The sequence below is a fragment of the Ailuropoda melanoleuca genome, chromosome 9, assembly GCF_002007445.2.
Source record: "Ailuropoda melanoleuca isolate Jingjing chromosome 9, ASM200744v2, whole genome shotgun sequence".
Classification (NCBI taxonomy): domain Eukaryota; kingdom Metazoa; phylum Chordata; class Mammalia; order Carnivora; family Ursidae; genus Ailuropoda; species Ailuropoda melanoleuca.
Genome location: NC_048226.1, coordinates 4,833,930 through 4,850,868, shown reverse-complemented (window position 1 = coordinate 4,850,868; position 16,939 = coordinate 4,833,930). Strand labels below are relative to the sequence as shown.

The 16,939-nt window shown below is 43.7% G+C and overlaps 1 protein-coding gene across 4 annotated transcripts in view; it reads right to left on the bottom strand.

Annotated features, from left to right (window-relative positions):
• The window catches only part of IQGAP1 (IQ motif containing GTPase activating protein 1), a 165,018-nt gene that overhangs the window by 94,156 nt on the left and 53,923 nt on the right, over positions 1–16,939 (bottom strand). For all 4 annotated transcript variants that reach the window (XM_011225695.3, XM_034667843.1, XM_034667842.1 and 1 more), the window contains one exon: positions 7,234–7,333. In XM_011225695.3, coding sequence (XP_011223997.2) covers positions 7,234–7,333 — 100 coding nt within the window. The remainder of the gene's footprint in view (positions 1–7,233; positions 7,334–16,939) is intronic.

Genomic DNA, 16,939 nt, shown 5'->3' with positions numbered 1-16,939 from the left:
GGGGGGGGGGGCTCAATCCCAGGAGATCATGACCTGAGCCAGAGGCAGAAGCTTAAGCCACCCAGATGCCCCAAGATTGCTTTTAAATGACAGAATAATTTAGAAACACCATGAGATTTAAAGACCTAGATTTCTTAAAAAAACAAAAAACCATTAAATCAAAGAAAAGCCAACAATATAAACTTTACATTTTAGCAGGGTTTACAGAAATTAAACTATCTAGGCTTTGAATTGATAGAAGAAATTACAAAGAGAAAGATTTAACACCTAAACTGCGTAAAATTTAAGACTTTTGTACAGGGGCACCTGGCTGGCTATCAGTGGAGCATGGAACTCTAGATCTTGGGATTGTAGGTTGGAGCCCCACAATGGGTGTGGAGATCACTTAAAAATAAAATCTTCCAGGGGCGCCTGGGTGGCTCAGTCGTTAAGCGTCTGCCTTCGGCTCAGGGCGTGATCCCAGTGTTCTGGGATTGAGCCCCACATCGGGCTCCTCCGCTGGGAGCCTGCTTCTTCCTCTCCCACTCCCCCTGCTTGTGTTCCCTCTCTTTTTTTAAGATTTTTTTTTTTTTTTATAAGACAGAGATAGAGACAGCCAGCGAGAGAGGGAACACAAGCAGGGGGAGTGGGAGAGGAAGAAGCAGGCTCATAGCAGAGGAGCCTGACGTGGGGCTCGATCCCATAACGCCGGGATCATGCCCTGAGCCGAAGGCAGACGCTTAACCGCTCTGCCACCCAGGCGCCCCTTGTGTTCCCTCTCTTGCTGGCTGTCTCTCTCTCTGTCAAATAAATAGATAAAATCTTTAAAAAAAATAAAAATAAAAAATAAAATAAAATCTTCCCAAAAAAATTAAAATAAAATTTCTGTACAGTGAAAAGAACAAATAAAACAGAAAATTAAGAGAAAATGTTGGTATTAAATACAACATAGGGTTAATATCCATATAAGACAGCTCGTGAAAGTTAACAACATCCTGACCCCACTAGACAAATGTCATCAACAATTTGCATAATAAAACAAAACTGATAAACAGGTACATGGGAAAAATGTTTAAACTATCCAGCAATCAAAGCAATATGATTTTAAACTGGAATAGCCTAAATAAATTATGGATGTTATGTAACCACTGAAAATAGTAATTAAGACAATACAGCAATTTAAAAACCTAAATTTGTAAATGCAACTATCTAAAAATGATGTGGAGTTTTTCCTTCTACTTAAGCCCTTCCTTTTTTATTATAAAATTCATGATCATTGTAAAAAGTGTTTTAAATATACCAAAAGGTACTAAAATAAAAAGGAACAGTCTTCTCACACCCTCCACCCCCACTCCACTCCCTAGAGGTATCCTCTATTTCTGGTGTTTCCTTCCAAACAAAAGCTTAAGTCTGAAGTGAAAAACTAGGGCTACCAACCTTTAGGACTTTAAAAGTGCCCAGATCATTCTCCAGAAATGTTTATTAATACCTCATCATCTTCGTATTAAATCTGCTTTTGCCCCAGGGACCAGGATAAACAATACATCTACTGAGTGCCTACCGTATCTCAGACACTGTGCCGGGCACGTAACCCTCACAGCACCTCCGTAAACTGCAAGGGCATCTCCGTTCTGTGAAGTTCAAACTTAGGTTCACTCCCTCAGGTTAAACAACTTACAAAACCAGAATCAGAACTCACACCTGCCAAAACTGAAAGTCCTCATTCTTTGCACTTCACGTATCTCAAACGGTCAAGATTTTAAAAACGTTTTGTTCAGACTTTTAAAATGTCTATTTCATTTAAGTATTATGAGACTATAGTCATATAACTTTTCTTAGTACCAACGATAGCTGACTACCTAATATATACCAGATTACTCTCCACTTTTTTTTTTTTTTTTAAGATTTTATTTATTTGTCAGAGTGAGAGAGAGAGAAAGAGCACACTCACAAGCAGGGCAAACAGCAGGCAGAGGGAGAAGTAGGCTCCCCACTAAGCAAGGAGCCGGAGCAAGGACCCTGGGATCATGACCTGAGCCGAAGGCAGAGGCTTAACTGACTGAGCCACTCAGGCATTCCTACTCTCTACTTTTTTTAATTGTAACTTTTGCTAAGTGTCTCAGCTACACCACAGGGTAAAAAGCAGTAAAAGATTTTTCCAGCCACACTAGGAGCTAATCCTCCCATTTGTAACATTATTACCATGTGCAAAAGCACTCTTAGTTTGAATAACTTTTAACAAATACACTTTATTTATTTATTTAATAAGGAGAACAGGTTTTTTTTTAAGATTTTATTTATTTATGTATTTATTTGTTTGTTTGTTTGACAGAGAGAGAGAGAGACAGTCAGCAAGAGGGAACACAAGCAGGGGGAGTGGCAGAGGAAGAAGCAGGCTCCCAGCGGAGGAGCACAATGTGGGGTTCGATCCCAGAACACTGGGATCACGCCCTGAGCCGAAGGCAGACGCTTAACGACTGAGCCACCCAGGCGCCCCCAACAAATATACTTTTAAATGCAACCAACTTCTTACCACTGAGTCTATCCAAGGTAGGTGCACCAAGGTCAGTTTCAGAAAAGAGAATAGATGTTTTTTTGTCTGTGTCATCATTTTAAGAGTTAACACTAGGGATGCATGGGTGGCTCAGTCAATTAAGCATATGGGGGGAGCCTGTTTCTCCCTCTCCTTCAGCCTGCCACTCCCCTGCTCATGCTGTCAAATAAATAAATAAAATCTTAAAAAAAAAAAAAAAGAGTTAAGACTAAATCCCACCCCATACTTCACTTTAATAATTATGAATATACGAATGAACCCAGCTTGTAGTCAAACGTTCCATTAAGTAGCTACATTTATGTGGCCCCCTTACTCACACAGGGTCTCATGAGGCAATTAAATTAGCTTTCTCATCTATAAAAGGAGAACATGGGTCAACCTCTTAAAAATGAAGTGATATTCCTCCATTTGAGAATTTTAGAAGCTGGGGGGGGGGGACAAGCTGTTCCTCCGAGCCACCTCACCTACCCATTTTTTATTTTCTTGCCTAATCTTAAATGTCTTTAACATGTTTTCAAGATCACCATGTGCCAGCCTGGATATATCCAGATGTTACTGGAATTCTGACCCCCATAAAGAGGAGAAGAGATCTGAAGAGCCCATCCTGTTCAATGCCAACAACAAAGACATGCACGAAAGAGAATTTGTTAAGAACGGAATTCTTCTCAAGATACTTTTTCAATTCCACTAAATTACAGAAAGAAGAGGGTCTCTATCTAGTGCTAAACTCCTGTTAATCCCGTGTTGTCTCTGACAGTCTCCAACCAGCCAGAGCCCCTACCTCCCCTTCTACAAGGGGGCAGGGATGCCCTGCCCCTTCAGCTGGGGTATGGTCACAGCAAGAGGAAGGTGGCCCATGAGAGCAAGCCTCCAAAAGAAGGAATGCTTCATCGTCAAACTCGAAGACTGCTGGGATTACTATTCTTACTGTGACCTTTAACCTAACTGAATAGATATTCTCCTCACCTGCAGACTGCCTGTTCTGCTGGGCCTGATGTGTTCTCTTCCTGGGGCTGCTCACGTGGACATTCCGACCTTTCCCTCTATTACTTCCTTCTGACCAAGAGTCAAGCACCAATCATACCTCATGTACTTAAATTTTACCTCCCTCGACCAAGTGAAAGTGTTATTCACCTCTACTATACAACTGCTGCTTAGCCAAAGCAACTGTAAAGCACAATCAGAACCAGCAAAAAGATAAAATTAAACCCACATTAAAAGTCCTTGGTCTGCCCTGCAGCCATTAGCAAAAAGCCCTAAATCCTCAGATGATATTTTATTACTTTCCCTATTAAAGCTCCTCTCCAAAAAATAGGAAAAAGCAGAATCTCTATATTCTCTTTTTTCCAACCACTCCCAGTGCACACTTTTATGGAACCACTCCTAAATTTTCCCACTTAACCTTTGAGGGAAACACAAACCCACACCCACAACACACTGTCATCTCTCTACACTCTTACACTCATTGTCTCCACGCACTCAAATTCACGCTCTCTACACAATCTCCTCTCTTCTCACGAAAGAGCTCTATTACACGTATGGGAGAAAATGGAGTGCCCTAGGATACACAATGGAGCCACTGTGCTCGAAGGGAGAGCTTTTAGTGGGAGGAGTACCGGTATTATAAATAGAACTAAAGAGGGGAACCTTTTCTCCCTTGGATCTCTCTGATCTTTCTTCCTGGACTTGGAAGGGGTATAAATTCCAGACCCTGGGGCTCCTCCAACTTGGGAGGCGTGGAGGTTGTGAAGGAAACAGGATGGGAGCCAATCTGAAAAGGCAAACTGGACTCTCGCTAGAGGGGAAAGTGGGGCCCTAACAGCACATGAGGTAGAGCCCAGCTCACCAGGGCAGGAAACACAACGGGAGCTGAAGCCCCAGCTAATACGGAAGGGCATGTGATTTGTCTGTGGTTTACCTCAACACTTTTTAGGGGTGGCAGCAGCCACTTCAGATGGCCAGTAGGGATGTCAGTCTTCTTTTCTCTGCAGGACATCCCCAGGCTTCTTCCTAGCCCTCTCTGGTAGTAAAATCTAAATACATGCTTCCAAAGTTGATTTTCTTTTCTTTTTTTTTTTAAAGATTTTATTTATTTATTTGACAGAGATAGAGACAGCCAGCGAGAGAGGGAACACAAGCAGGGGGAGTGGGAAAGGAAGAAGCAGGCTCATAGCGGAGGACCCTGATGTGGGGCTCGATCCCATAACGCCGGGATCATGCCCTGAGCCGAAGGCAGATGCTTAACCGCTGTGCCACCCAGGCGCCCCCCAAAGTTGATTTTCTAATCGAAGCTTTAAACAACAACAGCCACCACCACCGCATCCTGTGATTGCCTCCATAAAATAAACCAGGCACATTTCCACGATGCCAGGCCAAGAGGGCAATATGCCACTATTATACCGTTCCTTGTAACTCAAAGCATAAAAAATAAAGAGTATCACAAATGTCTCACTGCCTTGGTCGTTTCCCAAGTTTGCAAAAGCGTCCAAATAAAAAAACCCTCCAGGTTATGATGGATGTTAAAGGAAATAGGCTACTTTTCTATTCTGGGAAAAACCCGTGACAGAAAAGAAAGCACCCCAGAGTAGGTGGAAATGTGCCTTGCTACTACAGCACTCGGAGAAGGAAATGTGACTGACAGCACCATTCTGGTCAGGCTGTCATAACCCAGGCCAAGGCTGAGTTCTAAAAGCCTTTTAAATCTTGCTTCTCAAGTAACCGGGCCCATCAGAACCACTGGAAGCACTTAAAACATACAGGTTAGTCTAGACCCTCCAGCCCAGATTACTGAACCCAAATCTCTGTGGTAAGGCCCAAAGAACTGCGTTTTTAAGTTCAGGTGATCTAACATACACGCTGGTAAGAGCCACTGTATGAATTGATTTTTTTTTTTTTTTGGAGAGAGCACGAGCAGTGGGGAGGGCAGAGGGAGAGGGAGAAGCTCAGTGGGAGCAAGGAGCCCTATAGGGAGCTCGATCCCAGGGTCCATGACCTAAGCCGAAGGCAGACGCTTAACTGACTGAGCCACCCAGGGGTCCCTGAATTGATTTAAAACAAAAAACTATTGCTCAGTCAAGAAAACTACAAGTAGACCATGCAAACTCAGGCTTTGCTGTCCTCGCTGAAATGAAAGAGTTAAAGCAGAGGAGTAGCTGAACTATGTTAGTGGTAGCAAGGGAGTGGCCACCAAGACACCCTCTGTTAAAAGGGAATTTTACTGTGGAAACCCAAGATTAAAACAAAAGCAGAACTGCTTCAGATGGAGGAAGGAAGGGAATTGGGGTTCTTCCCTCTCATTCCTAGGTCATCTCAACAGAGATACCAAAGGCTTCACAGAGCACAAGATGGTCTCTCAGATACCAGCTGCAGCTTTCAGATTCTTTGAGCTTCCAAAACTAGATCTAGTCCATGGTTTAAGTAACAGAGGACCTAATATCCCTCCCGCCACGGGGCCCTTACAAACTTTGTATGAGAAACATCCCCTTTTCTAATTACATATTCACTTCCTGCTGTCTAACCTTCTATTTAGAAAAACAAGTGTTATTATCATTCTCCCCACCTACATCACCACTAATCCCCTCCTCCCAGTCTAAAGGAAAAGCTTTAAAGCTCAGAAAAGAAGCCTGGATTCCAGACACCTAAAGCATGTTAGAGGCAACACCAGGAACAGAAAAAAGGAAAATGGGACCAGGGAGGGACACAAAAGGGACTCCAACTGTGTCTTTTGAGAGAAAAAGGAAAAGGGCTAACACTTGTAACTTCAGGAATACGAGGATGTTTGTTGTATTGTTCTCTGGACTTTCCTATAGTGTTTTTTAAAATTTTCAGAATTAACCAAACCAAACAAAAATACTCTTGTTTATTAGCACTATTTGAAACATCCTTGATTCTCATTAGACTCTGATCACAAACACCTCTCGTTATCCCGTGCTGGCCTTTCCCCCAAAGCTCACATATAGGAAACATGATCTGTAATACATCTATCTGCCCTGGGGCCTTGCAAAGGAACACAAGCAACAAAACAAAAGAAATGAACCACTGATAGCAAACTGACACTCTAAGAATAAGACCACAAGGTCTTAGAGCATCTGAAAAAAGGAAAACTGCCCTTATACGTTCATTTCACAACTGGTATGCCGACTCTGGTAAACTTTGAATATTGCCAAATGGATGGGCTTATTCCCAGGGCACTACCAAGAGGAAAATGAATCCAATTCATATATAAATCAAAACTAGTGAAGAACCAGTGAAACATTAAGGCCAAGAACTTCAAACTTCAAAAATGCTATTTCTGGGGCGCCTAACTGGCTCAGTCATAAAGCATGTGACTCTTGATCTCAGGGTGCTGAGTTCAAGCCCCATGTTGGGTGTGGAGCCTACTTTAGAAAAAAAAAAAAAAGTTTTGAAAAAAAACAAAACTGCTCTTTCTCCCCTATAGCTGGCAGTGCCCAAAACATGCATCATAAGCACAAAACCAAACAACACAAATCTGGAAATTTTTCAGAATACATAAGTGCCCATCAGAGAGTTTCATAATAAACTGCCATCAAGGCTACTTGCTCCCATGAATAAATATTCTATCTATACTTATTCCTTCAAACTACCAGCCTCCTACAGTCACACCTACAACACATTCAAAGAGATTTTTATCTGTGTTCACTCCATAACAGCTCCCTCCTCTCCAGCCAGCCAGTCTTTACCTCTTTGCTTCTTCCAAATGACAAAGGTACTCATAAGCCACATTCTGACGTCTCCTCTCATCCATCTCCTCGGCAGTGAGTCTCTCATTATCCAGGACAGCTAAAACATGAAAGAAAGAATGTAAACACAAGAATCTGTAAACTTTCTGAGTGATAAAGATAAAAGAATGCCACAGCATCAAATTCCTGTTAGCCACCCAGACAGGCAGGGTAACCTGTGGACGTGTGGACAGCCAGGTGTACTACAGTGACTTTCCTGAAACAGGAACTATGGGGTTTCAACTACCTTCGTCTTACCCTTTTTAAAAGTGTGATAATATAAACATTATTTACAATATAAACAATAAGTTTTATTGTAACTTGAAAAATACTGAGTTGAGATTTTGGCCCAAATTTGTTCTGGTCTATCTGCCAGACTCTAAATACAGAGCTGATCATGTTGTTTTCCCTTTTTTATTAATAACCAAAGCCAACAGTCACTGTGAACTAAGTGACAGTGATTGTGCTAAGCATTTTACACGCATCCTCTCACTGAAACCCCACAAGAATCCTGTGATTATCGCTCCCGTTTTCCAGATAAGGAAACAGGCTGGGTGATCTTAGCTCCACTGCTAAGAAGTGCTCAGACCGGATTCAATCCCAGGCAGTCTCTCTCAATCTGCCTTCTTCATGGGCACCCAGGGTATGCCTCCAAACTTCAAATTCCTTGGGATGGCACTCAGGCCTTTCCCAATTTGGCCCTAACTACTTTTGGAAACTCTTCTCCCTCTTCCTGCCCCTCCTCCTCCCACCACTGTGCCCTTCTACCCTTCAAGACGTTAATTCATGCTTTTTCCTCAAGTTTCCTCTCTGGCCCCACCCTGCCCTGTCGAACTCTACATCCTTCAACGCTCGGTTGAAATGTGGCTACCTGTATTCACACTACCTTCCCCCAACCCCCTCCTCCTCACCCACCCTACTGCTTTTGCCTGGCTGGCTCAGCACCTTTTATCTTTATTACACCTTACCATCATTAGGTTGTACACCTGTCCCTCTCTGATTAAAAGGTTCTTGGAAGGCAGGGCCTGGTCTTACTCATCTTTAATTTCACAGTGACACAGTACCGTACACATAACTGTTGAGTGAAATTATCCTAAAAACGGACCATTATTCCGAGAATATAAACTAAAAACGAAATCTCAGGATTCCAAAGGATTCTCCTTCGGCCAGTGGTATAGCTCTCGTTCCTACGGTTCAATGACGTCCCATGGACAGCTACAGAAAATGAGGTTCAGAAAATGAGGAAGTCATAGGGTTGGGGTTTTTTTTTCTTTCTTGTTTTAATTTTTGAAATTCTGACGAGGGAACTAAGCCCGAGAAAGCTGAAGTGGCCCGCCCGGAGCCGCCTCTCTCTGCTGGCCTGGGGCCGGGCAGGTCCGCACCCGGGGTCCAGCTCACAGGCGGCAGTCGGGGCAGCGCCTCCCCGCCAAGCGCGAGCGGAGCCCCGGTCTCCCGGACACGCCCTGCCCCGGCCTCCTGCCACCTCACCCGAGGCCGTCCCCTCTTCAAATCTCGGCCGCGCCGGGAAGCGGGAGGCACTGGGTGGGGCCCTCGGGTCGTGGCGCCCCCGCCCAGGCGAGGAGGCCGCCTGCGTCCTTGCCACCGCCTCGGACACCGCGCTGGGCGCCTCGCCGCCCGCTACCCCTCCCTCCCGCCGCCCAGCCAGGCCGGCTCTTCCGGGTCCGCGCGGCCCGCAGCCGCCCTGCCGCACCCTCCCGCCCGCCCGAGCCCCCNGGAGGGCCCCACCCTGCCGCGCCGTCGGGAGCGGGAGTGGAGGAGGCGGGGCCAGAGCCGGCCCGCCCCGCCCCCTAGCCCCGCCCCGCGCAGCAACGCCCTCGGGAGGCGGAAGGAAGGAGGCGGAGCCCTCCAGCTCTTGGTGCTCCGGGTCCTCTCTGCTCAACCGGGAAGGCCGCCCCCGCCCTGGAGCCCGCCCCGCGGGCACGTCGGGGACGGAAAAGGCCGCCTTACTGAAAAAAAACCGGAATGTTCCTAAACCAGAGAGGAGGTTGCATGGAAGAAAAAGGTATTCCACAAGAAACAAAAGTTTATGGGCCGGGATTCAATTCAGCATTAAATAAATGCACATAAAAGTTTTTAAAAAGTCTTGAAATAAAAAGCCCAGGCCCCCTCTTTTCTCCTGCCTACCGAACTAAACTCCTTTGCACCAAAGAGTTTGAGGAAGGCGTCCGTTGCGGTTGCCCAAAGTGTTCTTGTGGGACATAAGCTGGATCCATACCGCCACAGGGGATGCACGTCTGGCAGTCTCGCCTCGTCCCCTCCCAGATTCAGCCGCAGACGCCGGATTCCAACTGCTCAGCCCCCCTCCTATTTGAGAAGTGGTCGCTATAGCAGGAGAACCGTCCCAGCTTCCTTCCCTTGGTTTCCCTGCCTCTGTTCTTTGCAAGTTCTTCTTTTTTTAGGGGATTCTTTGCCCTTTTTAGGGATGCTCCTTCTCCTTACGGCTTGTGGCCTGCCCTTAAAACACTGGTATTCAACGGAATTCTGTCCTTAACCTCTTCCTTTTTTCCTTTGCCAGCTCTTTCTCGGTATTTTTATTCCCGCTCACCTTAAACTGCTCAAGAGCTGTAAATGTACATCTCCAGACCAGACTCTAGAAGACTTGACTAAGTATTTTCAGCTGTGTAGTGGACATTTTCACCTGTAAATCCTGCAGACACTTCAAATATAACATGTTGAACACTGTTCCTGCTATCTTCTCTGTTAATAGAAGTACTTGTTGGCTGTCAGGACACTCGAGGCTTCCTGCCTCACACCCTACATCCAGTCGGTATTCTGAAGTCTTTTGCTTTTGTCTCTATCCCCTCCGTCACTATATTGCTTAGACTGTCACCATCTCTACTCTCTCTTCTGCCAGCCGGCTGTCACCAGCATGTTCTTCCTAAAGTGCAAATGCCCTTGCGTTCCTCCTTTTTACATCGTTTCCCTATTATTCCCTTCAGAATATGGTCCAAGTTCCTTAGCATGCCAAATAAGCCCCTTCACAGCCCGACTCCAGGCTGCTTCTTTCTTTCTTTTTTTTAAGTAGGCTGTGCCCCCAACGTGGGGTTTGAATTTAGGACCCTGAGATCAAGAATCCCATGCTCTCCAGACTGAGCCAGCCAAGCACCCTCTGACTGGAGACTTTTCGCTCTAGCCGTTTGCAATCTATTCTGTCTTTCTTCAAAATATTAAAGTTAGAAACTTGAAAACCTAAAACAAAACATCTTTCATTAAAAAACAGTCAAAGTTTTGGGGTGTGTGGGTGGTTCAGTGGGTTAAGCTCTGACTCTTGATTTTGGCTCAGGTTATGATCTTAAGGTCGTCAGACCCAGCCCCCCACCCCCACCCCACACTGGGGTGGGCCTGCTTGGGATTCTCTCTCTCCCCCCCCACCCTCAACCTCCTGCTGGTGCTCACTCTCATTCTCTCTCCCTCTCTCTCTCTCAAAAAATAATAAAACAGGCAAAGGTTTAATTTTTTACAAATTCCAAAGTTCTTAAACTGTCAAGCTCAGCTTAGAAATTTTATTATTCTACACCTAGCATATTTTACCAATCACTTTTCAGAAACTTTGAGCAATTTTTGGTCCCATTCACAAACTTAGTTAATTCAACATTTAAAATTATGTCTATAAATTTTATTAGGTTTCCTATTCAATTTCTTCAACTGTCTAACCTAGAAGCTTTTCAAGGCTTAGCAATCCTTATAAATCAAACTTACAAATAAATGAATCTAAATTTCTCTTAGATGGCCCAGTTCTGTGTGCAAAATTAGTAAGATTTCAACCCTAAATCTTAATTCCAAAGCTAACTCAATTATACATATGAAGCTGTCACTCTAATGAGCCAAATTTTCTTAAACATTCCAAGTGCAGGGGCACATGGCTGGCTCAGTTGGTAGAGCATGTGATTCTTTTTTTTTTTTTTTTAAGATTTTACTTATTTATTTGACAGAGAGAGAGAGAGCACAAGCAGGGGGAGCAGCAGAGGAGAGGAAGAAGCAGGCTCCCCCACTGAGCAGGGAGCCTGACTTGGTGCTCGATCCCAGGATCCTGGGATCATGACATGAGCTGAAAGCAGACACTTAACTGACTGAGCCACCCAGGCGCCCCAGAGCATGTGATTCTTGATCTCGGGATCGTGAGTTGAAGCCCCATGTTGCGGGTGGAGATTACATTAAAAAATTAAAAATCTTAAAAAAAAATTGCAAGAGCATAAAATGTGAAATATGCACATATTTCTTCTTAAACCCAACCTATTAAACCCATAGTTTTAACCCCATTAAGCTCTTCTGTACTTAATTTTAAAGCTTCTCTGAGTTAAAAGGTACAGAGCTGCTGAGAAAGTTTCCAACCTAGTTAATTAAGATTATTTTTGATCAGAGGTTTCCACCAGACATAACTCCTGGACCTGCAAACTTTCAGAGCTATTCTTCTCACTGTGCCAACTGTCACTTTGAGCTTCTTTTCATATTATGTCATAGATTGCAAAACTTGTTATCTATTCTTCTGACCACTCTTAGAAATCTTCAAGTCCTACCCAGTTTATCTTTTGATTTTATATTATATTTCTTGGCTTTTAAAATACATACATGTGTTTTTATTATAGTTCTAAAGACCTTAGTAATGGATGGAATCCAAATACATAAATTTTTTTCTAATGATAAAGGTTATGAATGTAGTGGGCTAGTGCATTTTTTTTTTTTAAGTAAACTCTAGGTCCAAGGTCAGCTTAAACTCGTGACCCCAAGGTCAAGAGTTGCGTGCTCTACCCAGTGAGCCAGACAGGCACCCCTCATGCATTCTTTCTTATTCCTGGGACCATGCAATTCTAACTGGTATTTAAATCAATATCCCATTGAATTTCAGGTATCTCACATAGTTTTATCTGATGGTCACAAATTAAGTCATTCTTCATAATTATAATAACTGAAAGGTACTGAGGCTTTACAGGACTAAGTATTTTGTATTTATTTTCTCATCTGAGTCTCATAATAACCCTACAAAGTAAGAATCTCCAGGAGTGCCTGGCTGGCTCAGTCAGTAGAGTAGAACTTACTTTAAAAAAAAAAAAAAAGGATTGGGGCGCCTGGGTGGCTCGGTTGGTTTAGTCTGACTCTTGATTTCCACTCAGGTAATGATCTCAGGGTGCTAAGATCAAGCCTGGCCTTGGGCTCTGCACTAAGCATGGAGCCTGCTTAAGATCCTCCCTCTCCCTCTGCTCCTGCCCCCGCTAAAAAAAAAAAAAAGAAAGAAAGAAAGAAAAGAAAAGAAAAAGAGAACTACTATTATCTCCAATTTACAGATGAGAAATGGAGAACTAGTAATTCAACCAAAGCCACCTAGCAAGAGGCAGAGCTGCAACTCAAACGCCAGGTCTAATGACAAATCCCACATCCCTGGTCAATAAACACAAGATTCAGGGAAAAGCACATTAAGATCTTAACTGGCCCTTTAGTAGTTCTTGCTTATCAGAGTAGCAATGTTTTGCTGGTTTTAACTGATACTGTTGGCAAAGGGGTGAAAAGGCGACCACTGTCCTGCACAGCTGGTTGGGCTAAACTGATACAATCGTTCTGAAGTCTAGTCTGGCATTATGCAGCTATCCTTAAACCAAGGAATCCCTCTCTTGGAATGTATCATAACGGAATTTTTTTTAAAGATTTTATTTATTTATTTGAGAGAGAGAGGGAGAGTGATCACAAGAGGGAGAGAGAGCACTGGCGGGAGGACAGGCACAGGAAAAGGGGGAAGCAGTCTCCCCATTGAGCAAGGAGCCCGACATGGGGCTTGATTCCAGCACCCTGGGATCATGACCTGAGCCAAAGGCAGACGCTTAACCGACTGAGCCAGTCGGGTGCCCCTCTTTTTTTTTTTTCTTTTTCCCCAAGGTAAATTCTACCCCCAACAGAGGGCTCAAACTCAACCCTGAGGTGAGATCAAGAGTTTCACACTCCAGGGGCGCCTGGGTGGCACAGCAGTTAAGCGTCTGCCTTCGGCTCAGGGCGTGATCCCAGAGTTATGGGATTGAGCCCCACATCAGGCTCCTCCGCTATGAGCCTGCTTCTTCCTCTCCCACTCCCCCTGCTTTTGTTCCCTCTCTCGCTGGCTGTCTCTGTCTCTGTCAAATAAATAAATAAAATCTTAAAAAAAAAAAAAAAGTTTCACGCTCTTGACTGAGCCAGCCAGGCGCCCCATAATGAAATTATTTTTTTAAAGATATTGTTTATTTATTTGAGAGAGAGAGAGAGCACGAGCAGGATGATGGGCAGAGGAGAAGCAGACTTCCTGATGAGCAGGGAGCCCTATGTGGGACTCGATCCCAGGACTCCGGCAGATGCCCAACTGACTGAGCCACGCAGCGCCCTGAAATTATTTTTAATGTGCAAAATCAGCAATAAATATGCATATTGGAAATGTCCTAAACGCCCATCACTAGGCTTTTAAATCAGCAAGGGCACTTCCACACACTAAAATGCTATACAGCCATAACTGTGATGATTTGTGGTTCTGGTCAGGCTTGCCTGGCTACAAGGAATAGAGATCACTTGTTTTAGCTCTAGAGAAAAAAGACTAGAAGAGAGGCATTTATAATAAAGATATATATGGACTGCAACTGGAGCAAGAAAAACAGGACTAGGGGTGCCTGGGTGGCTCAGTGAGTTAAGCGGCCGACTCTTGGTCTCACCTCAGGTCATGATCTCGGGGTCCTGGGATCAAGCCTGGTGTCAGGCTCCACTCTCAGTGGGGAGCCTGAGGATCTTCTCTCCTTCTCCTTCCCCCCTTCCCCCTGCTCACTCTCTCTCTCCCTCCCTCTCAAATACATAAATCTTTAAAAAAAAAAAAAAGGACTAATGGAAGGTTGAAGGCATCTCTGCTTCTCTGTAGCTCTGCTCTTACCCTCCTCTTTTTGACCACCAGCTTCCTCCGTTCTAATTTTTTCTGCTCCTTCACAACTCTGACTTCCATTTATTTGGTTCTCCAGGGCCTTAATTCAAGGTCATGGCCTCCTTAAACCATCAGCTCCTTTGAGGATGGTCTCAGTTGCCCAATTCTATAACCCAGGAGCATGATTGGCCCAGCTCATCTTTCACCCCATGAGTATGTCTCTGACTGTCCACAGGTGGGCTGCCCTTCAATCGGATGCTAATCCTTGAGTTCAATTAGCTGTGGTCAGGAGACAGAACCAATTAAGGATAGAAAACTATGAGCTAGGCAATATTTCCTTCATTGGGACGCTGGGTATGCAAATGAGGATCTGTATTTCTAATATGATGGTTAAGTGAAAACAGCAAATTATGAACTGATAAATATATTATGATACCATTTTTGCTTTAAAAGTATAGAAATAGGGGTGCCTGGGTGGCGCAGTCGTTGGGCATCTGCCTTCAGCTCAGGGCGTGATCCCGGCGTTCTGGGATCTAGCCCCACATCAGGCTACTCCGCTGGGAGCCTGCTTCTTCCTCTCCCACTCCCCCTGCTTGTGTTCCCTCTCTTGCTATCTCTCTCTGTCAAATAAATAAATAAAATCTTTAAAAAAAAATAAATAAAAGTATAGAAATAGAAAGCCTTGAAACATATACAACAATATAGTAACATTGGTTTCTCCAGGTGGTGGAATTCCAATGGATTTGTGTGGAATTTGTTTATTTGCTTTTTTGTATTTACCAAGTTTTCTATGATGAGGTACTCGAAATACTCTTTCATCAGTAAGTATAAATATGAATCAAGTTAGTAACTATGAAATAAACTAATTAAAATTAAATCACAAAATAATTAGCCCAATGGTCATTTTGGGAGATAGAATTGGTCTATGACCTCAAGGAATTTACAGACTCATGGGAGTGGAGTAATATTAACAGGATAGCTTCAGATAAGCACCATAATAGAAGTTTCTCTTGGCCTGGAATACCTTTAATCCCCTTATCTGCCTGGGAAACTCCTATTCAACCTCCCAGACCTCACTCAAATGTCACTCCTCCCACAGGCAAAATTAATCACTTCCTCATTCATTTTTTCAGAAGCACTTTAGAAACCATGTCTTCAAAAATAAGTCAAGTTTTTCACATTTTAATACTTCTAAAATCAGGATAGGTGTTACGATCAGTATTCCAAAAAACTAGTCAACTACCAGATAGAGAAGTAGGTGGTAAAGTAACTTGACTGTCATGCTTGCAGATGTGTGATCTTAACTTATTTCTCAGGAAAGGTCAAAGAACTTTCAGAGCTAGAAATGATGACAGATTCACTCTTTAGGAATAGTTAAGTGGTTCCAAAAAAGTTAGACTTTTCTCTTAAAATTTGGTTTACAGAAGAGACTAGTAATTCCAGTGATAAAAGTATGCTATTGTAGATTGAGTTTTTTTAAAAACATTGAGGGGCACCTGGGTGGTTCAGTGGGTTGAGCGACCGACTCTTGATTTTGGCTCAGATCATGATCTCAGGATCATGGGATTGAGCCCCACGTTGGGCTCCCCCACTCAGGGGAGTCTGCCTGAGATTCTCTCTCTCCCTCGCCCTCTGCCCCTCCCCCCCACTGGCCCTCTAATAAATAAATAAGCAAAATCTTTAGAACATATACATTTGATAGGATAGCCTTTTTTAAATTATTATTATTATTATTATTAAGTAAACTCTACCCCCAATGCAGGGCTCAAACTCATGACCCCAAATCAAGAGTCACATTGTCCACCCACTGAGCCAACAGGTGCCCCTAGGATATTCTTAATGTCCCAGAAGGCTGTTGGAACTTGATGATGCAACCCACAATCAAAGCTGTCTTTGAGGGGCATCTGCGTGGCTCAGTCAGTTAAGCGTCTCCCTTTGGCTCAGGTCATGATCCCACGGTCCTGGAACTGAGCCCTGCATTGGGCTCCCTACTCAATGGGGAGTCTGCTTCTCCCTCTGCCCCTTCCCCCCACCCACCACCCCCCACTTGTGCTCTCTTTCTCTGTCACTCTCTCTCTCTCAAATAAATAAATAAACTCTTAAAAAAAAAAAAGTTGTCTTTGATTCCAGGAAGTCTATAGCCTTATATGAATCTATTATAGCACTTAGCTCATTGAATTATAATTAGTTATTTATCCACCTTCCCAAACAGATCATTAACTCCTCAAAGACAGACATTTGGGTAGATAAACTCAGGGTGAATAGTTAATAAATGTGGCATCCTTACTATTGGAATTTTAAGATTTGCTTTTTATATGGTTTATACAGAAATTTTCTAGAATGATGGATTCCCTAGGACAGACAGTAACACTTTTGACTGATTTGGTCCCTTGTATGAGAACTTATAGGGTTTTAGATACCAGCATCTTGTGAATGAGCCTGGGAAATCTGAGACTATAGCTTTTCAACACTCCTGACGGTCACATGTCAAAGAACTCAAGGGACTGAGGGGGATTTTCAGGGGATTGTAACTGTGCTGTGGCAGGCAAAATCTAGGATGGCTGCCCAAGATCTCCAGTCCTTAGTCATTCAGTCAAGCACTAATCTAGGTACTGTTTTGAAGAGGTCTTGCGATGTAATTAAGGTTACTAATCAGTTGGGTTTTTTTTAAAGATTCATGGTTTTTTGTTTTTTTTTTTAGATTTTATTTATTTATTTGACAGAGATAGAGACAGCCAGCGAGAGAGGGAACACAAGCAGGGGGAGTGGGAGAGGAAGAAG